The following is a 27,422-nucleotide window of genomic DNA, read 5'->3' as shown; positions in this document are numbered from 1 at the left end:
TTTGCAGTTTTATTTTAACGTTGGCTGCCCAACCGCTGCACCCATTTTAAAACAGCCGGGGGTTCCGGGACCAAAGTCAAAAGCGCACCCCTCCGAGCACCAAAATAATCTTTGTAGCAAATTAAAAACCATGAAAAATTAAAACCGATGTCACCGATGAAACTGTCAGGGAGTACAGGCTGAGCTCTTACTCTGTTCTCTTGTCATTTTAATTTTGCTCAATTTTACAATTTCACAGTGTGCAGCACAGGGCGGCTCAGAGTTACTCCGGGGCTCCTGAGGGGCTGGGGTTTGTCACGCCTTGTCACATGCAAGCCTGCGAAGTCCGTTTTACTGCCCCAGTATCGGGAAGTTCTGTTACCTCCAGCAGCATTCCAACACTAGAGTACTGACGTACTCCTGTATTGGAACGGGCCAGCACGGTCACTGGGCCAGCCCGCCTGTGAGCTGCACAAAGCCATCTGCCTCACATGCTGTAACACGGGAACGTCCCCAAAACTGAAGAAGTCATCGGTCTCGGCTCATTTCTTTTCAGTATTCATAACCCAACAAATTCTCCCGTAGTTCAAACGAAAGCAGGAAGCTCTGGTCACTAAGATGGCCCCCCGACACTTGTTCAAAGAAGCGGCAGCACGCAACTGCTCGTCTCCTCCAGCAGGCAGCCTCTGAGAGAAGACGCGGAGGACGGTTCGATTTGGGCTGGCGGGTCCTGGCAACAGGACGGCATGTTCCATTTCCCTGCTAGTCCCGCTGAGAAGTGATGGCTGGGCATGACCTTGGCAAACTGCGGGCTGGCTCTGCTCCACGAGACTTTGCTCCATGTACAGCGATCGAAGGTTTGCCTTGAATTTGGGCAGGAAGCCGGAGTGGGGAAGCGCCTCTTCCTCCTCCTCGGGTTAGCAGCACATGTGGTTTAATTATTTCTAAAAGCAGACCTCAGATGTGACACTGGGTCAGAGCTCATGAGATTGCCCAAGCAGATGTGCGCCCTGTTTACACTGAACTGCTATTGCTTCTTCGAAGGCAACGTTTGCGAACTCTTTGACCGCGGAACAGAAAGACCACAAACACACACGCAGCAGGGGGAGTACAGTTCAGGTCCTCCTCTCTCGGTAATATTTACAGCCACGGCTCCCTGTTACAACGTTATCTGCTGCACCTCAAGGACTGGATGTGGGCTCTCGCCCAAAGCACACACAAACAGCCGCAGCACTGCGTGTGACCTGAGCCAACACAGAGCGCGCAGCCATGGCAGTCTCCACCAGGGGGCGACAGAGAGCCAGACCTCAAGCCGAAAGGGGGAAAGCAAGACTCCACTCCGTGTTGGACAGAAAAAGAAAGAATTAAGCTGACGGACACGTGTGGGTTATTGCGGTGCATTGCTCCCACGACACAACCACTCACGGACAGGACAGACACGACAACAGTTTGTAACATGTTCCCCGTTTTATATGTATCGTTAAAAAAGGAAACTTCCCTTACAGTAACAATACATATTTGTCCCCACACACAGTAGTACAAATTACATATCTAGTATAAAAAATGACAATAAATAAAACACGTAAGAATCGGTATTCTACAGTGAAATCCAGAATTTTGTCAGAGTTTACTTGGCGTGTGGGTTGTATCACTCTATATTCTGAGCCCAGATGTTCGGTCACGGACACTTCATAAAGGTTAGATTCGCGATCTTACATTTACCTACATCTTACGAATGTCTCTTGATGGCCCATAACAGGCTGCTGGAGATTGAAATCCTACATAAAATCGCATTACTCATATATATATATACATATAGAAAAAAAATACGTCAGCGATGTGTGAGAAAATTAAAACGCGAGGAGCTGTTAGAGACAAACTACCGGCTAAACTCAAAACGCAATTTCCACCCAACTACTTTTTTTTTTTACCGAAGAAAAGAAAAAGGTGACAAAAATCACAAAGACCTTTTCGAGGAAAAACCCGCCTTCCGCCTCCGCCAGAGTGGGGCTTTATATGCCGCGCCGGTCCGAGCTGAAGCGGGCCGACCAACACAGGCCCCTTCATCGCGAGCTCTTCCTGTGCTGCGGGTGCGAGGGCCGCCCCCTGCTGGCCGGAGGCGGTATACAAGTAAAGGCACAGACCGCAAACCTGCCGAGAGAAGGAGTCTGCTCCCAGAGCGCCTCCCAAACAGGGGAGTGTCACTTGTCCTATCTCATCTCAAGAGGCACGCACGGAGGAGCCACAGCTAACGACTCCGGTTAAACCTTTAGAAATGGGCTTTTTGAGAAAGCCACTGGACGCCGCCTTCTGATGTGTTTGGCCAAAGAGCTGTTCCAACTAAATCCAAGAGCAAAAAGAGACAAACACAAGTCACAAACTCAACGACAGGAGGAAGAGACAGCTAAGCAAACCAACTGCATTCTTGCTCTAGTTGCACCCGAGGCACACAGGCTGCTAATGAGTTTCTGCAGAGTCTGTCGAGTGTGTGTGTGTGTGTGCGCGAGTGTGTGTTGGGGGGGAGGGACTTGGGGAGAATCAGATCTTGTTGGCCTCGATGACCTGCTCCAGGATGTTGTCCACGTCCCCAGTGTCCAGGCTGATGCCCTGCAGGTCCAGGTGGGGCAGCACGGAGGTCAGCAGGTTGACCACGTTCTGCCGGAGGTCGCGCAGGCGCACCATGGCGACGCTGGGGGGGCACAGACAGAGGGAGAGGGGTGAAGAGGGGCAGTACGAGAACGGTACCTGCAGCACCTCGGGCAGGGCAGGGAGGGGTTTACCTGTCTGTAGTTTGGACTGTGATGGGGTCACCTGTCTTTGGGAGGGGTAGTGCGGGGTCACCTGTTCCTGGGAAGGGCAGGGCAGTAAGGTGGGTCAACTGTCTCGGGGCAGGGCAGGGAGGTGGGTCAGCTGTTACTGGGCGGGGCAGGGAGGGGGTTACCTGTCTCTAGGCGGGGCAGGGAGGTGGGTCAGCTGTTACTAAGCAGGGCAGGGAGGGGGTTACCTGTCTCTAGGCGGGGCAGGGAGGGGCTTACTTATCTCTGGGTGGGGCAGGGAGGTGGGGCAGCTGTTACTGGGCAGGGCAGAGAGGGGGTTACCTGTCTCTGGGCAGGGCAGAGAGGGGGTTACCTGTCTCTAGGTGGGGCAGGGAGGGGGTTTCCTGTCTCTGGGCGGGGCAGGGAGGTGGGTCAGCTGTTACTGGGCAGGGCAGGGAGGGGCTTACCTGTCTCTGGGCGGGGCAGGGAGGTGGGTCACCTGTTACTGGGCAGGGCAGTGAGGGAGTTACCTGTCTCTAGGCGGGGCAGGGAGGTGGGTCAGCTGTTACTGGGCAGGGCAGGGCAGGGAAGGGGTTACCTGTCTCTAGGCGGGGCAGGGAGGTGGGTCAGCTGTTACTGGGCAGGGCAGGGAGGGGGTTACCTGTCTCTAGGCGGGGCAGGGAGGTGGGTCAGCTGTTACTGGGCAGGGCAGGGAGGGGGTTACCTGTCTCTGGGCGGGGCGAGGGCTGCCTCTCTATAGGTGTTGTAGAGGGGAAGTACCTGTCTGATGCAGTCTGGGTCGTGCTGGTGCTCTGTTCCCTTGTGTCCCTGCACCTCTGGAGGCACAGCTCGGCTTGCCTCAGCCGGTTCTCCAGTTCTCTCTTCTCTAGCTGCAAGTGATCCAAACTGGCCCGCAGTTGTTCCAGCTCGTGGTACTGGTAGCTCGAGTACTTTTTGCCCCAATAGATGTCCTCACCAGCCCGTGAGGGGGGGCTGCGTAGCAAAACAACTTCCTGTTGGCTCTTCTCAATCTCCTCCTGCAGCCGGGCCCGTTCCTGCTCCAGCTCCATCACCTGAAGGATGCGGTATGTTGTCAACACTCCGGTAACAACAGACCACTAACACAGACAACAGTGTGCGCCGCTGACAACTGCCCAACCGTGTGCACCACTAACTTCCTGACTATGTGCGCTGTTGACGACTGCCCCACCGTGTGTGGCACTAACTTCCTGACCGTGTGTGCCACTGACGACTGCCCAACCGTGTGTGCCATTGACAACTGCCCAACCGTGTGTGGCACTAACTTCCTGACCGTGTGCGCCGCTGAAGACTGCCCAACCATGTGTGGCACTAACTTCCTGACCGTGTGCGCCACTAACTTCCTGACCGTGTGCACCACTAACTTCCTGACCGTGTACGCCACTAACTTCCTGACCGTGTGCACCACTAACTTCCTGACCGTGTGTGGCGCTGACGACACCCATCCGTGTGCGTTGTTGAGGACAGCCAGACTTACAAGTTTCTGTAATTGTGGCTTATTCCTTTAGAATGAAAGGGAGGGTGAAGCTGTTAACTGTGCCAACTCTGTTGCTGTCCGCAGTGCTGAGCCGACTCTTACCTTAAATTTGTACTTGTCCCTCTCCGTGGATATTCTTACGAGCTTCTCCGCTGCCTCCGAGAGCCCCTGGCTCAGCAGCTCTCTTTCCTGGCTGAGCTGTTGGCACAGCTCTGCTGTCTGATCCGTACTGGGGTGACCCTCTTCCCTTAAAGGGCTGCGGGGCAGAGGGGGCGTCCCCAGGATCCTACGCAGCCTGTCGGCCTCCTTCTCAAGCTGTGCCACCCTCTGGCAGAGAGTTACCCTATCCATGGACTCCGGGTTTTCCTCTGGGATCAGGGCAGCCTTACAGGCCTCTTTCTTTCTCAGAGGGGGCGCTATGCCCGTTGGCGAGGACTGCGGTTCCACGGACCTCCCTCCGGGGGGCGCCTTGCCGTGCTCCTGTTTGACCGCGACTGTGTTGGGAGAGGTGCCCCGCTCCTCCACAGCCAGGGTCTCTTCCTCCTCGCTCTCCCGGAGCCCCCCTCTCTTCCTCCCCCCGTCCTCCTCCCTCTCCTGCTTGGCTGCGCCGCGGGGGGGCCGGGCCTCGCCCTCCAGCCCGGAACACAGCTTCTTCTCCGGGCTGCTTTCCTTCCACCCCGGCCCCGGCTTCCTCTTGTTGCTGCGCACAGACAGGAACAGGCAGGACAACGGCGATGACGCGGCTGGCTATGATACAGGAAGACACAGCTACAGCGCTGAGCGCTCATGGCCAGAGGCAGAGCCTCCTGGAAAGGAAAGACTAGCTGATAAACTGGCCAGGAGGTGTCCTATGATTCTGTGCACCGTGATTAAGTCTGGATGGATTCCACCAGATTTTTCTAAAAGATTTTACCAAAGTGTTTTACCAAAGTGTTTACGTTCTAGTCGCAACATCGACTGCGTTTATGCAGTCAGGTGATAATGGCCGTTTTAATTGAAAACAATGTTGCAGTTATGAGGGGATCAATCCAGTACACCAGGGCAGGCTTGAGATATTCCTTCCGTCTCTAGCTGGGAATTGCGCCCCTGTTGGGCAGTGCCGCTCAGACCTGCAGGCTGCCATGTGGTCCTCCTCGCCACTGCGGGTGCTATAGTCAAGCGCCACCTCGTCCTCCAGCTCCATTTCCTCCTGCTTGCCCAAGGAGTGATTGGCTGGCTCAGACAGGCCCCTGGCCAGGCCTGGCCGGTTCTTCCCCTCCTGAAACGGCAAACAAACGCGTTCTTCAGAGCTCAGCTCCTCGCGCCCCCCCCCCCCCCCAGCCGTCCAGCAGTCCAATGACCTGGTCTGTGTTTGAAACGCTCTGGCGTTAAACAAACACCAAGAACAGTGGGACGCATTAATGGAAAATACGGTAAAAGCAGTATAAATATAAATATTCCAAAGTCTTACTTCTATTGAATGCAGTTCTAGTATACGGTAAATGTTAAAGAATCAGCATAAAACCAGATGTTATTTTATATTAGTACCATGAGACAGTGGATAGAAAGCACATATTCTTTAACTGAGGTAAACGATAGGGTAAGTGTTACTTGTTAGAATGTGGTTGATTAAATTCTACCACTAAAGAGGAATTCTCAAGATGAGAACTGTAGGGATACAAGGTTATGTATGCTTGAGAATGATGAACTTGATGATAGCTATGATAGGGGAAGAGCCTGCTGACTGGGGTGAAATAATTAGTGGTGTGCCACAGGGCCCTGAACTAGGACCACCGATCTTCCTCATTTCTGCTCAGTCTATGTGCAAAAACAAAACCAAGAGTAGAGCAGTTATTTCTTAAACTTGTTACACTTGGAATAATAATTCTGTGCTATGCAGTGCTTAGGTGTGTCAGACTGTGCAAGCCCAAAGTGGAATTTTACCATAACATTAGGAGTTGACAAACTTTTGCATCCTAGCAGGCTAAAGCACCACTTCCTAAAACGTGCTCTCTGCAATGTGAATACCATAGGTGTTCAGAGAAAACATTTCATGCCAGACATATTTCTCCTTCTAAAATATTTAATACGTGTGTATCGAAAATACTAAGGTTGTCTGAAAAGCAGTTAAACTGCAGGCATAACAATATTGCATTCATAATAGTATAGTTAATACATGACTCATGCTGAAACATTGTGAGTCTTAGATTCATGAGGCACAAGCTGTGTCCAGAGAACTCATGTGGTTATACATTGGAGGGGTAGGGTGTGGACTGGGGGTTAATTTTATGGGTGGACAATCTTTTTTTTAACAAAATTATCCTTCTTATATTTATATACTAGAAGGACACTAATCATCCTTATTTGGACTATTACACTGAGACTTTGTTGTGGGTTAGTACTTTAATTTTTACACTTAATTAGGGGGTTGCTGATCATCCTGCTGCTAGAAGGACAGTTGCTCATTCAGATGATTTTTAGCTGTTCGTCCCTCTATATTGTTTTTGTCCTTTGGACAATAGTTTCAGTTTCAGTGGTCAATCCCAGGATAGGAAGACCCAGCTTATTCTGCAGTTTGGCACATGGTCTTGTTTTATTTTAGCCCAGAACTCTGTTAACAGTGAGCATGTCCAAAATCTGTGCAAGTGTTCCAGGGTCATTTCTGTGTTTCAAACTGGTAGGAGAGATCCAATCAATGCAGAGAGTCTGTGTGTGGATGACATTCGAGTATCTACCCACCTCCAGTGATCTGCTGCGCTTGCGATCCCAGGCAGGGTCTCTGTAAATAGACACATGGGGATCACCCACAGGCCTGCACATGTTCCCTCCCCCCAGTTGACACATACTGTCCCTGCCTTCCTCTTCCACGCCAGTCGTGGCTGCAGAAATAACCCCACTGCAACTGAATTCACACCTCCCACAGTGCACAATCACCACAATGTGAAACCGCAGCTTCACAGGAACCAGCAGGTGCACAGGAAAGCTCACACATACACTGGGTAAGGCTTGGGAGAAGTGCTTTAAGAGATGGCCAGGCAGACAGACAGACAGAGAGAGAGAGAAACTGTACTGTTTTTTGTAGGTTTTCTCGTAGCTGGGCATCAGCTCATCCTCACTCTCTTCGGGGTCCTCTGGGACAGAGCAGCTCCTGCACGGCAACACACATCTGTTTATCTCCTCTCATTCGCCGGTCAGGATACAGCTGCATCGCACTGATGAGCCCTAATGAGGGCAGCACAGCTATCCCCAGCTGCACATCTTGATTTCATGTCCACACAGCATAATTAGAAGTCTCTTTAGACAGCTACTGTGTGTGACACAATCATAGCGAATTAATATCATCTTCTCTATCCATCTATTCCTTTTCTCTTTTTTTCCCCCTTAATCAGCCTCCTAACTTAAATCAAGTCTCAGGTTAAGTATTAACGGGGTCAATAGCAGTGCTGGTGACAGTTAACGGTTCAAGCCTATACAATCCCATGTACTTCTGTAATATCCTGCGTCTCCCAGCAGCAAACCTGTACCACACCCCAGACTGGGGCACTGGGTCTGGCACCCTCCTCCACCAGCAGCCCCACCTGCGTGTTCCTGTCCAGCACACTCACCGTGACCTGGGGTCAGGGTGCAGGGCACAGTGCCACTTGTCGGGTAACGTCTCAGGCTGCATCCAGGAGGGCAGCTTCCTCCACTTCAGACACTCTTCACACTGCACCCAGGGCTCTTCCGGGTAACACCTGTGTGCAGGCACACGCGTGTGGTTAGACACGGACGTGTTCGCATCAGCCACACGCCTCGAGTCACAATAACGCACACACAGCAAGAACATTACATACTCTCCCACAGGCAGACGCACAACCCACAACCACCCTGAACCTCCCGTCCAGCTCGGAAGTCCCACGTGCCCCCTATTCCCCCCCCCCCCCCCACCAACCTGCACGGTTTCCTGCTACTGAGGTTTCTGCACAGCATGCCTGCCCCCTCCCTCCCCCCCCCTGTTTACTGTTGCTGGCTGTTTGAGAGCCTCTCAAGGCTGCTGGTCACCACCAACCACAACACTCTGAACACAACCGCTCCGCCCAACCTGTCCACAGTGCTCTGCACAGGGCGTGAGAGAGCCACACTGCACAAGGTTGTTCCACTCCAACAGCGCCGTCCCACACGCAGAGAAAAACTCCTTAAGAACCCCTAGGACGTGCCGTATGATGTCTTTTAACCACGTTCTAACTAACCTTCTATTTTGCGAGCCTCCATCGAGGCCTAATGAGGTCACACGATATTAAATATATGCTGCATAGTGTCTGTCCCTTTGTTGGTCCTGGATGCTGGCGAGCAGAGCAGACCCTATTCTCCAGACATGTTGACATGTTTTCCACTTCGTCTCCAAGGTTCTGTGAAGGCTGGCATTATCAACAGAACGGTACAAAGGCAATCAGAACTTCAAGGCCAGTCTGACGGAGCCGGCGCCTGGAGCTCTGATGGTACTCTCCTCTGACTGTCTCCCTCTCTCAGGCACTCACTCGCTTTCATCCTGCTCTCCATCCACCTCCTCCTCCTCCTCCTCTTCCTCTTCCTCTCTCTCCTGCTGCTCCTTCTCTCTCTGCGCTCGGGCCAACGCCTTCTGCTTGGCTTTCTTCTCTTTCTTCTCTCTCCAGTAGTCATTCAGCTTCAGGCCCAGAGCAGCCAGAGTCAGCCTGCAGGGGGAAGCAGAGAGCGCTCACTGTTGAGGCCAGTGTCAGCCTGCAGGGGGAAGCAGAGAGCGCTCACTGGGGAGGCCAGAGTCAGCCTGCAGGGGGAAGCAGAGAGCGCTCACTGGGGAGGCCAGAGTCAGCCTGCAGGGGGAAGCAGAGAGCGCTCACTGGAGAGGCCAGAGTCAGACTGACCCACACTCATCACATTTTACTTTGTCAACTGCACGTCAGCTTTAAATTGACAAACTTTAAATGAGGTACCGTTAAAAATGTATACACTTTGACATAAACTGAAAAGGAGAGGATTTCTTAGAAAAAACAATTGTCCACTCCTTGTGAAGATCATGTTATCATTACTACGTGACTGAATAATCCAAGGAGTTCTACTACCTTTAGAAAATTCCAATATCTTATATCTTGCACGCTTAGAAATCCCTGTGCTTCACAGAACTGCTGTAATGCAAAGAGTAATACCAAGAGCAGTGGCTGGCACTGTAAAGTGCAGTTGCTTACTTGGAATGAACTGCATCACACACACATTGACAGCCATGCTGGGCTGCCCCCACGCTACCTGTACTCCTTGGTGTACTCAAAGTCCTGCTTGTTGTGCGCTGGCTTCAGGAAGTTGCACTCAATGACCCCGATGACCCCGACCCCTGACCCTCGGCTGGTGGACTGCAGGGGACAGACAGGGGACAGGCAGAGCCAGGATCAGAGATGGAAAAGAGCACAGTGCCCCCTACTGATGGGTGAAAGCGGGAAGCTGACTCCAGAGGCACTTATTTCTCTGGAGAAATAAAACTGATTTAATCTGAACTGAAGGATCGTTCTCAGATTTCTTCAGCAATCCTAACTTGAAACAGTAAGACTAAAGATGAACTCTTAAGGTGGCATGGTGGCACAGTGGTGCTCAGAACTGCTGCCTTGCAGAACTAGGGCCCTGGGCTCAGTCCTGGACCTGGTGTGCCATATGTGTGGAGTTTGTATGTTCTCTATGTGCTCATGTGGGTTTCCTCCCCCAGTCTAAGGAAATGCTGGTAGGTTAACTGGCTTCTGGTAATATTGGTCCTAGTGTGTAATGGACTGGTGTCCCGTCCAGGGTGTACCCTGCCTTGTGCACTTGGCTTGCCGGTATCAATTCTGGCTCCCCTCCCCCCCAACAGTGTAATGGAAGAAGAGGTTAAAAAATAGATGGATGGATGGATGGATGAATTCTTTACAGCAGGAGTTCCCCAAACCTCGTCCCAGGAATTCACGAACCCACTGAGCTCCTTACTTATGTGAATCCTTAGCTGAACCAACAAACAGGCCGGTAAGAACCTCTGCCATTTTTTTTTAATTTGCAACCTGGTTACAAGGCAACCTCCCGCAGGTTTAGGAACGGAAAACAAATTTAAGACCAAATGAAGCCTGTTCCGTAGTCTAAGAAGGGCTCGCTGATTTAATCGAGTGCACAGCAGTGGGGGTCCCCATGCCCAGGATTGGGGACCCCTGCATTACATGGAGGGGAAAGAACTGGGTACCTTAATCTGACACCCCACTTTCTCGTAGGACTTGATGAGCCGGTTCTTGTGGTACATCATGATGCCGTAGTGGTCCTTGTTCTTGTAGTTGAACCCGAAGGTGATCTTCACTCTCTTGTTCTGGAGGCACTTGTTAAGGCAAACAGGTCCCAGGTAGAGTACTGGACACTGGCAGGCAGGGGTCACTCAAGACAGATACACCATTGAAACTGTGGCAAGAGGCTGGGTCGCGCTCTCAGACATGGGTACTCTGCATGCTCTAGTACCCCAATATTTCTGACACCACTATTCTTAAAGCAGGGGTGAGTGCGGTATTACTGTGATCACGTCCGACATGTTCCATTCCCATTATCTCCAATGCACTCTGAAAACATGCCTGTCCTGTGCTCAACCCAGCCTCCAGTACAAGTACGAGTACAAGTCAGAGGTCACAGGTCGGTTTCCGAACCCCAGCAGAGAAACAGAGCAAAGAAGCTCAGAAAAGGGGAACAGCAGGAGAAGAGAAAAAAGCAAAAAAAGCTAAAGAAAAAGGAGAAAAAAAAACACAAAGCAGGTTCAACCTCTCTCTGCCCCGGTTCTCTTGGGCTTCCGTCTGTCACGACCAGCTTATCAGAACTCGCGGCCCAGTCGCTGTCAGCCTCTCTCCGTGCTGGTTATCCCAGTTCTCTCCCCTAATCCCAGTCGGAGCGCACACTCTCCTGTTCCCCGTGACATCGTATGACTCAAATTTGATTCCCAACAGCTGTGCCAAGAGCTACAGCACACAGTCCCATTCTCTCGGCAGCTCATCACTTCCAGCCCTGCCCCCCGCTGGCATGCAAATCGCTGTGCTTTTACAACACTCAGGCTAGCACTGGAAAAGCAGAAGATGCAAATAAGAGCATTAAAGCAATGCAGCCGGAGAAGGGGAGACCAGGAAGAAGGGAGACAGCTGGAATGGGAAAGAGGGAAGAAGGAGGGCAGGCAGAGTGGGACAGGGGCAGCTGTTTGTGGAGGAAACAGAAACACTGGCGGTTCCAGCTTTTTGCCTGGACTGGCCTTCCCTGTGCTTGGAAAAGGCCCTGCTGATCTGTCTCTGGAGGCCTTCTGGGATAAGTCACCTCTCCTCTCCCGTTTCCGAGAGAGCAGGACGTGACTGCCAAGAGCCTTCAGCGACAGCTCCTGCTTCCCCGTTCTTCGCAAGGCGCTACCGGTAATGAATTCAGTTTTGGGATTACCTGGAAGCCCTGTTCCTGACAGGAGAAAGATGCAAAGAGCTGAGCAGGCCTGCTGAGACACGCAGCTTTCTATTCCGATTGACAAAACTCACCCGTGTGACAGCATTCTTTCAACGAAGACTTGGAAAAAAAATGGACAGGGAAACTGCAGATCCTCCTTCCTAATATGGCTTTTATTTGTCCTTTGCAAGCACCACAGCAGCTGGCAGGAGAGCTAGAACTGACTGGAGGAGAGGCACGTCTCTCAATGACATCACCACAAGCCTGCCGAAGCTCAGCCAATCGCCAGAAAGCAGAGAGAGCACCCAGGCAGACCCCAGCCCTATGCTGGCTGCGCAGCTGTCCTGGAGAAATCCTGGTCATAGTCAGCTACTCAAACTACCAGCCTCCATCCCGTAATGTCAAAGATGTACAAGAAAGAGCTGTTCCTGTTTGAGCCACTCACTCTCACTCTCGGTCTGAGCTTTAGGCCACTTTGGTCTCTGGATGAGGTCTCTCTGTCTTGGAGCAGGATATTGTTCTGCTGGTTATAGGGGACAATGGGTACAATGACCGTCTGTGTGAACAGCTCTTTGTGAAGATGAGCGTGGCCCTGCTGATTCCCTGCCTCACAGGGGGCACCACAGGCCAGAAAGCAGAGATCTAAACCCCATCAAAACCCAACCCCAGCTGCTCTCTGCCAATCGCATAGTGCTGCTGCTGGTACCCTGGTCCCAGAGGAGATGTGCCCAGGGCTGAAAAATATTTTGCAACACTTCCAGGATCTACCAAAAAACACACAAGTTAAAGCACAGCAGCTGCACAAGCTTTATCTCCGAATGCAGTAACACCCCAATCCCCCCCACCCCTCCAAAGAACACTTGTTCTTCACTTGTGGATACGATAAAGCTGGGCTTGTAGACATCGTTCTCGATGTTGGCCAGGCTCTTGGCGATCAGCTTGGTCTGAACCTTCCTCGAACGCAGGATGATCTGGGTCCGTGGCTTCAGGTAGAGGATACTGCAGTAGGCCTGCAGAGACAGAGGGGGCGCTAATGTGCACGTCACGGGGAAAGCCACAAGGAGACACATAGGCTGCATCATCACTGGGCTTGAAGGAATTTCGAGAGAGAACTGAGCTGTCTACAGCAGACCAGAGCGAGTTCTTCTGTTTGTTGATCATAACATGGGCTTGCTGTCATTGTTTACCGTCAATAAAAATTCATGGGAAGCAAAGCCTTGCAATATCGTATTCGTCACTGGCCTGGCACATCGCCTTCCAAATACATGTTCACACTTGTTGTCCCAGAATGCAGCAGAGCAGTTCTCAGCTCAGTGTTGTCCTGCACACTGAGTAAACTACTTCATCTGCCTTCACGGCCTTCCTCTTGGAAACATAATTCATTCTGAGCCAGTTTTCAAGGGTGCACACCCCCATCTCCACCATCTCCACCATCCTCTGCTCACTACAAAGTAAACCATAAGGAACAATGAACCACTACTGCCGCAGACTCTTCAAATGCACTCACCAGATGCACCAGCAATCTCTCCGTCAGTTTTAACCATATGTACCGCAATTGTATACCCACTGCGCCCAGTATCCAAGCATTTCCTTATCTGCAATGCCTCGTGGGCCTTCAATCCGTGTCAGAGGGATAGACGTGGGCAGCTACCAGTGTCACGATCTTAAAGCCAAAAACCATTGCTATTTTGTTCACAGTGCCCAGTGCAGGCGTTAAGGTTATATCTAGGGTATAGTCAAATAATTTGCTGTAATTGCTGCGTCTAATTAACAGCTAATTAAATAATTAATGAGCAGCATTTAGTGATTGTCTTGCTATATACTGTATAGGCCACCTAAGCCAAATACAACATTCTAATCTTGATGTGTTAGAAAACATTTCTCCTATTCCTTCTGTAGTTTGTCAGGCCCTGTTTTTCTGAATCTTAGACAGACTTAAAGGAATGCTTTCCTCGCTGACGAAAGGCGTTCAGCTCCCTGCAACCCCCACCCTGCAACACAGACTTATGCATCTGCAAACAGGCTGATGAAGAAACATCAAACGTTATTTAGGGAGTAACTGTCTGTCTCAAGGGCACAGCACTGTAGCCACTCAACAAACCACGAATGCTTCAGAGCACGGAGAAAGATCACAGACAAAAACAGGGACTGGGAAAGATCAGGGATGTTGAAGGCAGTGGCTGACTTCCAAGAACATATCAGTTGTTGGCTGGAAAAAGTGAAAACCTCCCATATCACAACGACTTTCTGTAAGATGCACGAAGACGTCCCGCAGGACCTAAGAAGATAACAGTGTTTCTGGATTCCTGCAAGCAGTCCTTTACTTCCTTCCCCAAGAAAGGCATCATGGCTGTCAGAGAACCTTGATGGGATTTCCTGTGTTTCCATCTGTGTGTGTACGGCATGTATTACTATTGAAGAGGGACAAATTCCCCGGCAGACTCCTAATACACATCACACTGGTTTTTAAAACAAAGGGGCATGTTGTTTAAACACAAAAGTCACTAAATATTTGTTTTGTATCTGCCACTATCCCCAAAGAGCAGTTTGGGATACTAATTAAACTGGAATGATAGGCAGCAGGTAGTTCCCATACAATTGTTGCCACATGTTTGTATGTGGGCATTACAGACCGTGTATGCATGATCAGGACTCTGAAGGACTCACTCACCTATCTCCACAGCACTGTTATGCTTCTAACAAGGACTTGATTCATAAAGAGATAAGTGGCCTCTTAATATCTGCCACCTATCCTATCCTGATGGTCACTACAGGCCGGGGAAGTGACTGGAGTCCTTGGCAGGGGCCATTCTGGCGAGTGAAAACGAGCAACTCGAAACGATGCCTTTGCACTCACTCACGCTAACACGTCAAGAGAGCGAGTGTCCACTCGCACGCTGTCTGCACCACAGAGCGAAACACCTCCTCACTATCGGGAGAGCAGCCAGTGTTAAGCGGTGAGACGCCTGAAGGGTGGGAATGCTGCAGCAGCTGTCTTCATGCTCCAGTCTGTTCCTCCCTGGGATTGGGACTGGTAGGTGTAGGAGGAACCCAGTTTGTGCTGGATGTTCTTCACCATGTGAGCAGCCCTCGTTGCTTCGCCAGCTTTGTACCTCCCTTCCTCCCTTCTGCCACCTTCTTCCATTTCTCATCTTCCCCCATTTCTGCAATTTGCCCCCCCGCGTCCCCCAACTCACCCACCCCCACCTCCTCACTGACCCTCAGGGAGTAGTCCATCTCGGGCACGGATTGATCAGTCCTCTCTGGTCCTGGGAATCTCTTCTTCCCTCCTGTCCTCATCTCCTCCGGACGGATATCCGGCATCCGGATATCGTACTTATCCGTCTCGAAGTCGAGCTCTGGCTTCCCATCCTTGTTCCTGGAAGAGAGATTTCGGGAAGATGGGAGACGGGCTCTGAGCAGCTGATGTGCGGTCTGAGTGTGAGTAACCACAACACTGCTGGCCCGGAGCTGTGTGCTGTCAGCAGATCAAGCCAGATACCTTGCGGCACCGCCTTTCTTTAACTGGCAGCTGCCCAGTAAGTTTTTGCTGGAGGGCTTTCAGGAAATCATTTGGAAAGCCACTGACAGCCTTGTTGGACCCAGGCAGAGGTCAAAGTGCAGAACACAGAGAGTAACAGAAACCTCGGCCAGTCAGAGAGGCCCCAGGCACGTGCTGCCTAAGTGCACAGCCCCTGCCCCTGAACCTGCTGACCCGCAGATCATTCACGTCACCGAGGAACAGCGCGTCCAGATCGCAAAGCAGGAAGTAGCCAGAAGAAATCCGCAGCCCAAAACAGGAAAGACTTGAACCTGAATTGCATAAATACTGGTGCAAACTGCCCTGCACGCAATACAATCCTTTGCAACTTAATGGCTCAAGAACACTGGATATGCAGGCTGGATTCTTTTCTACACTTTTCAAGGCATATATTTCAAGACTGCATGGGGCATTTTAGCAAAACCGGCTCTGCTTTTCAAATGGTTGAGAGATACAATGTGACTATAATATTTTCACTCTTTATACATTTTCTTTTTCAGTGCACTCAAACGGTTCTATGCAGCGACACTGTCTTCTGGCAGTGTTCTGCAAAGCTGTCCCTCAAGAGACATTTGGGGTACGCTGCAATTCGAACTGGGCAATTTTATTATCTACTATACGAGTTTACGAGCGTGACCACATGTGGGGAGGTGCCAGGCTGGCCGCTAGCATGGCGTGCCCACCTGCGGATGTTCCAGACGATGATCTTGGTGCCCTTCTTGCTGGGAATGGTGTCAAACTGCTCCAGCAGCTCCTCCTGGGTGCTGAACAGGGAGTGGGTGAGGATGGCGTTCAGACTGGCCACCGAGTCCTCAGTCACAATCAGGTTCTGTGAGAAACCGGGTCAAGGAGAACACTGGGACACTGTGGCGGGGGAGTCTGCTCTGTGCACCAGCAGCCTTTGCCCGAAGACTGGATTCAGGGTTCTGACCCAAAAACACCATACAATGTGCATGAGTGAGCTGACAGAGAGACCAACTGGAGTGCACAAGGGACAGATACTCTCTACTCTCCCCTCTCCTGTCCACTTCAGTCGGCACACGTAGCAAAAGGGACCCAGGCTCAGCAGTAGACATTTCATACTGACTCTCCTCTACTGGGAAAAGCCATTTTCTAACGTACTGAGTGTTGAATATGACCACTAACCTGTATTCATCTGCAACCTCTTCTAGGTCTCTCTAACTCTTGCTGGGTCCCCCAAGCATCGGGAACTCCCCAGTCCCAGGCAGCTACTCAAACTACCAGCCTGCCCTGTCTACACCTCTCAGCAGCCCCTGGCACCTCGTGGTCTTCCCTGTCTCCGCTGTCTCGTCCAGCCAGATCCCTCACTCTTGCCCTCGGCTTCAGGTGGCGAGGCCTCTCAGCCCTGGGTCAGGATATTGTTCTGCTGGTTAAAGGGGACGATGGGCACAATGACGGCCTGCGCCCGGATCTTCTCCAGGTAGGTCTGGGATAGCAAGCCCACACTCAGACAGCCCCCGTTCTTCGTGAAGATCAGCGCGTCCTTGCCCAGCCGCATGGAGCCTGACTTGAACCCGTTGCCGTAAACCCCAATGGGTTGGTGGCTCTTGCTGGAGCTCTTGTCCGTGAAGCCGAAACTGCAGAGGTGGAGAGAGAGAAAGATGCAGAAGTAAAACAATGCAGGAGCACACCCATGACACAACCTCTGACAAAGACAACAGTCTTTATAGTATGTAATACCGTGCATGACATCATCTCAAGGCCCCTTGCAGAGAAACATGATGAAAGCACAGACAACCGAGATGCATGGATACAGCTGAAGGAATTGCACCTGGAAATCCTAACGTCCCAGAGCTGAAATGGACACAGATCAAGGTGTGCCACCAGCAATGAGCCAGTTCAACAAAAACAGTTTTAGTTTTAACATGAAAATACCCAAGCATGATCAGAATAATAGATATATTTGAGTATCTGTACAGAATTACAGTATGTAGTATATACTCATTCACTATCATAATGCTGTACATGTGCACACAGGGACAATTCAGAGACACTAATTAATGCAGCCCGCATTTCTATAAGAGATGTGAGGAAACTAGAGCACCTAGAGAAAACTCATACAGACATGAGAAGAACACAAACTTTACACAGAAGGACTTCTAGTCTGGAGTGCAACTCAAAACCTGCGAAACACAACTGCAATGCCAAAATGTCACTGTATACATTTATCAATATGTATTTATATATGTGTATATAAGTATATGTTTGGGACACACTATAATATAATCCGCCATTATATTGGTTCAGAAAATTATAAGATTCTTATCCAACCAACAGCACTGAATCATGTTCCCTGCTTACTTAGCAGATTCTCTGTGCTGTGGAAATGAATTGAATTAAAACCTCAGTAAAGAGATATTAATTGCCTGGCTTTACAGTGTGAAAAGTGTGATGACACCTTCTAATCTATACTAATCTCTTTAAATCCTGTTACATCACTAATGTCCCATCACAGGACAAAATCTAAAAAAATGAGTTCACTTGCAACCCCCAGCAATGAAGACACCTAGAGCAATTTTCAGAACATCAGAGAAAGCATAACTCTTTGCTAAAATCACAGGAATCAATAGAAGAGAAGCTGAATTGCCTTAACACACAACATAGAGCATTACCAAGCCTCTTCCGAGACATGCAAGTTTTTGCACACAAGAATGGGCCCTTGAGGAACACCTCCATATGGGAATAGGCCATGTGGAACACCTGCACACAGGAAATGGCACATAAGGAACACCTGCATGTGAAAATAGGCCCATGAGGAACACCTCCACACAAGAATGGGCCCATGAGGAACACCTCAACATGAGAATGGGCCCATGACAAACACCTCTGCACAAGAGTGGGCCCACGAGGGACACCTACACCTGACCAACCAGAAAAACCCCGGACTGCTACCAAGTATTCAAAACTCGTATAACAGCTAATACAAGAGAGATAAACCTATATAAATAAATCCAAATGCAATAAAGTGAAGGGGACCCTATGCCTATTCTAAAAAAATCCACTAAGCAGAAAAGACTGTTTTTGACCTAGGGATTCTCTATACAGGAAATCAGAGTTTCCTAAAAACTCAGAGCAGCCAGCTCTCTTAAAAAGGTTCAGATACTTAACTTGAATCTGGCCTTAAAGGCTGACTGGAACAAGGTACTCCCTCTTGGCACTGTCCTTCTCTTCCCCTTATGCCATCTTCTCCCTCTCTGTCCCCTTTTTTGTCTCTTCTTTCACACCCATTCTTTTATATCCTGTTTTCCCGGACTGTTGATGACTCTACCAAGAACTTAACTGAGGTAAACCAGACAAGTTCTTCGATCACTGTGTCTCTAACCCCCTACACCTCAGCAAATATCTCAGTTTCTTTCTAGCTTTGAAGCTCCTCAGTACTGCAAAACTTGACATTACCCTTGTCTCCAGATTCTTAGGGAGACCTCAGTAGTTGTAACACCATTGATAGTCACCTTCAAAACAAACTAAATACTGAGATTCATGGTGCAATTAGTTTAATTTCTTTCCAAAAAACGCAGATCTGATGGATACAAACATACTCTAACACCGGCTCTTCCACCTGAAGTGTTAAACACCTCATTTAGTGTCGTTGCTCCACACGACGGAATCTGAGTTACTGAACGATCACTGTGGAATGTGGACGACAGAACACAGAACTGTAAGGGAAACAATTACACACACAGGCACATACACACTATCTTGCGCGTGCTCTCCCAGGCACTGATACACTCACACCCCACCACAAACTCATACCTCGCGCACACAAAAATAGCAACAACTCATCCTCTGTCACACACCTTGTACTTTCTCGGCCTGGATCAGATAAGCGCGGCACCCCAGGATATCAGAAACTGTCACTCGCTGAAATATCTACACATCAGATCACAGGGCTTTTTTTACTGTTGTTTTTTTTTTTTTTGGTGACGAATGTCATCTGTTTAGCGCTGCTGTGAGAGAGCGACACACAGCCAGGGAACCACACTCTAAGAAGCAGCAGCCTTAGGAAGAACCCAAACTCCTTTTTAGCAGTAGTCTCCAAGCCTGCAGGACAGCATCCCCTCTCATCCATCTCCGACGTGGGGCGCGCAGCCCAGAAACCCCCCCGCCTGCGAAGAGGCTGTGCAAGTGCTATGCACCACGCTGAGCATTAAACAGAGCAGGAACAAACACGGCTGTCACAGGACTGGCTCTGTGAGTCACACAGGACCAATGCAAAGAGCTGGTACCCATACCACCAGCGGTGCAGACTGTAGACCCACTGCGGCCACGTCTGTTCTCCATCTGGGGCACACAGGAACTCCAACTCTACTGGTCATTGCTGGGTGTCTGTCTCTGCACTTTGCTGTTTCCCTTTGCAGCCGTGTACTATTTATAGCATCCTGGCTGCAGCTCAGCTCTGACTCACCCTTCCTCCATCAAACATTCCTTTATTTTCTGAAGACCTTACAGTCTCATCGGTCAGGCAGCTTCGCAGAAAGGATGTACAAAAAACCCCCCAGAAAAACTGCCCATCCATCTCTCTATCTGCATGTCTAACCACATATCCAAGTATGTCCCTAGAAGTGTTGATTAATGCGTAAGAGGGTCTGCAAACGGTCTAATCATATGGGCTATGACCCCGCAGAGACTCATCTGACACGAGACCTCTGTTGCAAGAAGAGTGCTGGGGGTCTTTAACAAGCTGACCGGTCGTGGTGTGGGAGCCCAGACCCTGGCTCTGTTGAGGAAGCAGCTGGAGGGGATCCTGGGGTCAATTTCCTACTAGAAATTAAAGCACACGAACAGCCTCCCCGTCTGTAACCTCCCTCATGTATCTTATATAGGAGGATGTTTACAGAGGTCTAATCTTCTAGAGAATGAAAGTAAAAGGGCCTAACCCTACAGCGGTCTTCCTGTACAGCTGACGGATCTTACTGGAGTGTAGCGGTGTAGCAGGGTTCTGTGAGTGTCTGTGAGGGCCGCTAAGGGAGAGGTGTGCTGCTGACCACATGGCTCTGGCTGGCAGGGTAACAGTGGAAGAACACAAGACGGGTCACAAACGAGAGGAGGCGAGTTGGCCCACCTGGTCCTTTTGGCTGCTAGTAGCTAACCAATCCAAGGGTCTCGTCCAGCTGTTTCTGGACAGAAGCCTGGGTGCTGTGCTCCAGACTCTCACAGCCAGGCGCACCTGACTGGAGGAATCTGGTTCCTCTGTGCTGGAATCCAGCCCGGCTCTCACAGTGACGAAACTCTGCTGACAGACCTGCTGTGCCCTCAGTCACCAGCTCTCTCTCTCTGTCTCTTGTTTGCTCGCTGTCTTGCAATCTCTGTCCCTCTCCCTCGTGGAGCCCCTTGTGCCTCCCTGCTGTCACACAGCACACAACACACCCAGCCCTCAGCCCATTCCTGTGGCTGTTTCTGCTAAGCCACAGGTAGCACCTGACTTCAGCACACAAGCATTTCAAACATTCGGCGCTCCAACGGCATTAAAGGAAGAAGGGGAGAAACCCAGCCAAGGGAGGCGAATGAAAGGAAACCCAGGGTAGCATTTACCTCCAGTTTCTGCAGAAACGCAGGTTTTATTAGCTTGGCGGACAGCATTCCTGTCTCAGTGGGGTCTTGGCTCAGCCGGGGACGATGTTTTTTGCCAAGCTCTGCTGTCCAACAGGTGGCAAATGTGAAAAGGGAGGCAGGCACTGCAGCAAACTGGCAGAGCTAACCAGTCTGTGGCCGCGGCGCTGTTTTCACAAGGCCGGGGTGTCTAGATCTGGACCAATGGGCTGCTATGCTGGGCAGGGAGGACTGAGCCCGAGGCAGAGGACAAACGTGGATTCAACTGAACGCATCGCATTCCACAGTTCCCAAACTTAAGACTCAAGAGAAGAAAAAAAAACCTTCAAATTCTACTGTTTCTACTACTAAAATTTCTACTGTTTGTTTGTATATCGTCTTGATGCGCTGTCTGCACTTTGTGTTTTTACACTTGTTTTAACAATCGAGAGACTTTCTGTAAGTAAGAATTCCATTGTACCAGTACATGTACCGGTTACATATGGCAATAAAGTTCAAGTTCAATGGAACTTTTTTTTTTATACCTCATCTGATAGAATCCACCCCCCCCCCCGCCCCCCACACACCCCAACTCCAGCTGCCAAAGCAGCTGCTCGCCCTCAAAATACAGCACAATCTTGAAAGCCGTTCCCTGCAAGGCCGGTCTCACTGGTCAAGCTCTGCCGGGGCCTTACAGGGAAAACAGCGAACCAAGGCTGCTGAGCTTGACTTCATAGATGGAAAACGCCAAATTAGGAGTCTATTTAGATGCTCAGTGTTGTGAAAAAGCAAGATCTCGTTAAAGTCATTCGCATAGTTCATTGTGCTTGGTCTTAAAATAAGAAGTAGTACATGAAAATTTCGAAATCTAACAGGGGTGACTGGTTAGATAGACAGAAGGATACATAAGCATTTTGCTAATAGAAAACCATTTTTGTCATGAAGACAAACAATGCCCTTGACAAATTAATAAAATAACTTAAAAATATAAACCAAAGCGCCGTGCAGCTGTGTTAGACACAGCCGGGACAGTTGGGTTGCATTTTCTGTTGAAGTGGTGCTGGTCAGAGGGCTGTTTCCTCTTCTCAGTGTTGACGGGTTGGCTCGGCCACAGAGCTCTAAGAGGAAGTGTGTGCGTGCGTGTGTGTGTGTGAAAGAGACCCCCCCCCACCCCCCCCCATGCATGTTTCTCAGCTCATACAGCTGGAGAGTATGTGGCTGTTCCTGCGTCAGAGGCGAGTGTTGTCAAGAGAGAGAGAGACGTGCACAAAAACAGTGCAGAGCTCAAAACACAGCTTCTCGCGCGGGCTGAGTGCATCTCTCGGGCTATAAAAAGGTTTCTATCTTTTATGTTGCTTGAAGGCGGACCGAGACAAGCCCTGCTGCTTGTACTGTTCTTAATCATCATAAAGAAAGCCTGGCATTCGCAGAGAAGGGTCAGGGCTTGACACGTGCTCAGCGTGTGTACGGCTGTGGGAGTGCGTCACTGTGTTCACAAACACGGAGCACTACCTGACCAGAGCTGTACAAGAACGAAGGCAAAATCACAACGAGCCCCTCGTGCATTTAATTAAACTAGTGGGCAAAATCATATAAATCAAATTAAATCGCAAAAACGAATGTGTAATGAATTCAGAATACTGTCATCCTATCTTCACCTTAAAGGGAATACCAAAGAGTTTCCTAGAAAGCAACAGAGAGAAAAAGCTGACTGTGCATGTGAGCTTTCAGATACACAGTAGTGTTGTTTTTCTAACGGCCCTGTGAGGGGCCTAATCACCCTGCTTTTAGTTACCATCAACAACCTTTTGGTTTGAAAGCCCAAGGGCGATGTGGGCATCAGGGTTCATCTTTGATGGATCTCCACATAACTTAAAATACTCATAACCACACAGTATAAAAACTCCTTGTTTCACAGAGCCACACAAACACCCCTTGATGTGTTACGAGGGAGACTAAACAGACTAGACCGGTATGGCAGCTTGGGGCTACATGGTGTTATTTTCATGAGCATACAAACCGTCTGTGGACTCTGCACGATGATCGAGATGAGATTATAGATCATACACCACAGTCCTCTGTGTCTGTCCTGAATGGCTGCCAGTTTCTTATTCCCAAATGCCACACGGGGATCCCACTAACATCCCAGGTTTGAGATTCATTAAGCACATGATTAAACATCCCTGCTGCTTCACAATACTAGCAAGAGACTCGCGTGTCCAGGACTCAAAGTCACACTTGGGGAAATATCCAACTGTACAAAGTGCAGGAATTTTACATATGTAAAACCACAGCCAGCCAGTGGTGTCCCATGGGATCAGAGTCAGGAATCGGGGGAGACAGGGACTGGAGGAGACATCTGACCTGTGCTGATGCACAGTGTTGAAGGTCACAACATAGGAAGGCCAGGATCTATCCCAAGCCCTGTTCCTGCACGCTCACGCACAGTTCCTCCTGCGTGCGTGGACATTCGTGGGGTTTTATGGTTGAAATGCACACTCAGTACACACACAGAAAACCTCCACCTACCAGTCAAACCCATCTGTGCCTGACAGAGCACACTGCTCTGGCCCTGGACGGGCCACAACACCTGCTGTTCCAGCTCTGAGTTACACAGCTGAACCTTGAACCGACTTCATCGGGACCTTAGTTCAAAATGTTTGACTGTTTTCAGTCAAACAAAACTGTTTCTAACTATTGCATTTCATTCATAATTAATGTGCTTTTGAGAGAAAAAACAAACTTGCAGATATTCCAATCAAGTTACTTGTTAGCTCAATTAAGACTTCAATTAAGCAATTAAGCTGGGACGGAAAGCAGCAGCCGTGTGTTCCTCCAGGACCAGGATTGCGAACCCCTGTGCCTACAGTGGGAAAAGTCTTCTGTGCCGGATCTGGAGCCCAGTGGCACACGGGCGATTCGAGCGCGGCAGGACATGGAGGCGCCACAGGCGGAAGTTGGGGTGCCATAGATCAGCTCACCTCAGCATCTTGTGCAGCTTGCTGGGCGTCATGCCGCTGCCGTTGTCCGTGAAGGTGAGGCACAGCTCGTCCTTCACGTTGACCACGTCGATCCAGATCTGCTTGGCCGTGACGCCCGGGTCACAGGCATTGTCTGCCAGGAGAGAGGGAGACTGTTGGGAGAGAGAGGGCAAGCCAGCAGCACCTGCAGTCCCATCTCATGGTCAATAACATGCCACCCTTCCTCGCTGTCTCTGGTCTCTAACCTTCTCCCTTCCTCTGTGCCTCAGAGCCCCTCAGCATCATCCCACACTGCACTGCCTCTCCTCAGAGCCCCTCATCATCATCCCACACTGCACCGCCTCTCCTCAGAGCCCCTCAGCATCATCCCACACTGCACCGCCTCTCCTCAGAGCCCCTCAGCATCATCCCACACTGCACCGCCTCTCCTAAGAGCTCCTCAGCATCATCCCACACTGCACCGCCTCTCCTCAGAGCCCCTCAGCATCATCCCACACTGCACCGCCTCTCCTCAGAGCTCCTCAGCATCATCCCACACTGCACCGCCTCTCCTCAGAGCCCCTCAGCATCATCCCACACTGCACCGCCTCTCCTCAGAGCCCCTCAGCATCATCCCACACTGCACCGCCTCTCCTAAGAGCTCCTCAGCATCATCCCACACTGCACCGCCTCTCCTCAGAGCCCCTCAGCATCATCCCACACTGCACCGCCTCTCCTCAGAGCCCCTCAGCATCATCCCACACTGCACCGCCTCTCCTCAGAGCCCCTCAGCATCATCCCACACTGCACTGCTTCACTCTGAGCTCCTCAGCATCATCCCACACTGCACTGCCTCTCCTCAGAGCTCCTCAGCATCATCCCACACTGCACTGCTTCACTCTGAGCTCCTCAGCATCATCCCACACTGCACCGCCTCTCCTCAGAGCCCCTCAGCATCATCCCACACTGCACTGCCTCTCCTCAGAGCCCCTCAGCATCATCCCACACTGCACTGCTTCACTCTGAGCTCCTCAGCATCATCCCACACTGCACTGCTTCACTCTGAGCTCCTCAATAGAGGAGGTACACACATTCCTGTTCCGAGGCATTAAGCAAACACAAAGTGGAAGGTCTGCAGATAAAGACCCCGCTACAGAACAGCTTTGTCTTGATTTGTTTCGTTCCAGTGTTGTCACGCTGCTCCGGGCTGTTGTGCAGGGATGTGCGGAGCTCACACACATTCTTCCGCACACGATCACGTGACGCAAACACAACGTCTCCCAACCTCTCCCCATCCCGCGATTCCGCTCTGCTCCGGAGTAATGACAGGAATCTCGGGCAGACAATGACTATGTACACACAGAAGCGAAGGCATGCATAAGAAAATACTCGCCGTGCCGATACACACGTGTAATCAAACCCCAAAACGATGCTAACGTCTTGTTACAGTAATGCGACATTCGGCTGGCTATCAGCTGGGTATCAACCGTACCTACAGCGTGTATTGACTGTGTTCTAACAACGTGTGAATAACTGAGGGATGAGAGAAGCTTGTCGTCACTGTAAAGAAAACCCCGTCCTGTTCCCTGCTCATTTTCACGTGGCCTTTAGCTGGCCGGTGAACGATGAGCAATACCTTCGTCACCGTCAAGCAAAAGCTTCGCGCACAGGGGCGGCGAGCGGCCGTCCGCAGCGCTGACAGAAAGGCGGCGAGAGAGAGGGAGGCCGGCGCCTTGCCATTTCTTTTTAAAAAAAAAATTCTCAGCGAAAGGGGAAGTTAGATGCATCCGGTGAGCTTCAGACTACTGCGCAATAAAAGGAAGAAAAATAAAATATCGGAGATCTCGAATGTACTTCGGAGGAACAGAAAAACCCCGCAGCTCTCGGCTCTGTTATGATGACCTAGTATAGTGCGATTGGACCGACGCCGACTGCACAATTGTTCGGGTGTTAAAATGCACCGTGTCCGAACCGCAGCTCCAGAAGTGAAACTCGCGCAGCTTGACCGCGGCTCGGCCCCGCAGCCCCGCGCGCTTCGAGTCGGCTGGGGCGCGCGCGGAGGGCCGCTCGCGTGGCCACAGCTCGCCCCCACCCGGCTCTCGAGCGCGCCAATGACGGCGCGCGGAGTGGAGCAGGCCGACCGCTGATTCGCCCGCTGAATGCGGAACTCGGCAAAGGTGTTGATCAGGAAACCAAGCGCTGAGCAGCACAGGAGCCAAAAAAAAAAAAACACGTCACGTTAATGATAACGTGTTCCGAGTTTTTAAATACTATTTTTACTCGTGCAAAAATGAAGGAAATGTTACAAGGGACATAGATCACCAATCCAGTCGCATCAACACCTCCCAGATCTTCACATTTACGGAGAAACAGTCATGTAAAACTGAAGCAGACCGTTCTTTAAATGCATTCTGCATTCTCTGTCCTCGTCTATCACAGAGGTGGTAACAACCCCACCCCCTTCTCAATAAGTCTTATTTTTGTTCATCTTTTCAGGCGAGGTTTTGTAAATGGTACAGAGGAGAAAGTACGACGTGTAAATCTAAAACTTAAAATAAAACCCCACACACTCAAAAGTAGTCTATATCACACCTACACGCTCATGCCTGTTCTGCATTATCAGCGACCTGCGAGCGTGAGCTCGGCTCGTGGTTCCCTGCAGACACGAGCTCCCCGGTCCTCCGGGCGCGCGGCGGCGGCGGCTTGGCAACAGGTGCGTCTCCAGCAGGTCCGCACGTTGTAAACAGAATGAAAACACGCAGACACGGCGACCCGGCGTGCAACCCGGGGCGCCGAGCTCTGCACCTGTCCCGCAGACCTGACCTCACAGAGCCCTCTAAGAACGCGGGTCGCACGAATGCGTCGTTATCAAAGACGGGAGTTAAAAAAAAAACGCGAACTGTCGGCGCAGTGTTATTCCGAGGTCTCGTGCGCAGCTCGGTGTTGCCGGTATTTAAAAACCCCCCAACTGCAACAAACATGCTAAAGGAAATAATCGCACTAACGGATATTTCAAATACCGTATCGAAATTGTAACATTTATTTCGCCTTACCTATAAGTTCCGCAACTGCACTGAAAGGCCAGGTGTGACTTGTTGAATTGCTGTGCAGGTATGAAGGGCTCATCTAAATTAAGGAAAAGGCATTGAAATATTAATATTTCTGTTGAGTTACAGGCATGCTCATCGAGAAATCAGCAACGCATTTCATAATTGACTCCGCTATCATGTTTTCATCCGTGTCATGCTTAAAGCTCAGCGGATAGCTCGGTCTACTCACACAGCTCAGCCGAATCCCGTGCTCGCTCAGCTTCGCCATTTTTACGAACTGTCAGAAAAACATAAATAAGACTAGAGAGCGAGAGAGACAAACACACAGACGGCGAGACCTGCGGCGACTAGCTGTAAATGCAGCGCTTCGGAGGCACGCGATTTCGTGATCTCGTGCCTTCAGGCCCTCCCCAGGCCCTGTACCTATGAAGTGCCGTACAGCATGGCGCTGCACGGGAAGTAACCCTGCTGGGAAACGCCCTGTTGTACGGCAAGAAGCCGCTATCCGCCATGTTGGTAAGGGTAACGCTCCACAGAACGGCGTTACTGTTCGATGAGAGCGTTTTCTGTTCGGCGAACGCACAAATGAACTGCTCATGTCAAGAGAGTTTAAACTAACACACTCTAGGAGATCTTATAGTATCCCTTGAACAGAACTCTTCG

The 27,422-nt window shown here is 50.5% G+C and overlaps 1 protein-coding gene across 1 annotated transcript; it reads right to left on the bottom strand.

Moving 5' to 3' along the window:
* Positions 1–1,427: 1,427 nt before the first annotated feature.
* LOC148828734 (MORC family CW-type zinc finger protein 4) lies at positions 1,428–27,032 on the bottom strand. Its single transcript, XM_088924699.1, has 17 exons — positions 26,989–27,032; positions 26,763–26,835; positions 23,731–23,863; positions 16,576–16,797; positions 15,883–16,026; positions 14,878–15,037; positions 12,540–12,668; positions 10,442–10,561; positions 9,490–9,593; positions 8,748–8,921; positions 7,836–7,964; positions 7,301–7,378; positions 6,970–7,009; positions 5,361–5,509; positions 4,354–4,951; positions 3,516–3,808; positions 1,428–2,668 (listed from the first exon to the last, which is right to left on the bottom strand). The coding sequence occupies exons 1-17, from the start codon at positions 27,025–27,027 to the stop codon at positions 2,518–2,520; spliced, it is 2,736 nt and encodes a 911-aa protein (XP_088780825.1). The 5' UTR covers positions 27,028–27,032; the 3' UTR covers positions 1,428–2,517.
* Positions 27,033–27,422: the final 390 nt, after the last annotated feature.

The sequence above is a fragment of the Atractosteus spatula genome, chromosome 9 (assembly GCF_055471065.1).
Source record: "Atractosteus spatula isolate fAtrSpa1 chromosome 9, fAtrSpa1.hap1, whole genome shotgun sequence".
In the NCBI taxonomy this organism is placed as follows: Eukaryota; Metazoa; Chordata; class Actinopteri; order Semionotiformes; family Lepisosteidae; genus Atractosteus; species Atractosteus spatula.
This window is presented reverse-complemented; position numbering and strand designations above follow the sequence as displayed.

What these genes read in the sequence shown, in the direction of transcription:
- LOC148828734 (XM_088924699.1), bottom strand. Translation starts at nt 27,027, where the DNA reads ATGGCGAAGCTGAGCGAGCACGGGATTCGGCTGAGCTGT. An exon ending in CACCCTGACCCCAGGTCACG is followed by an intron (nt 7,379 to 7,835) that starts GTGAGTGTGCTG and finishes GTTGCCGTGCAG; the next exon opens with GAGCTGCTCTGTCCCAGAGG. An exon ending in GAGAAAACCTACAAAAAACA is followed by an intron (nt 7,010 to 7,300) that starts GTACAGTTTCTC and finishes GTCTATTTACAG; the next exon opens with AGACCCTGCCTGGGATCGCA.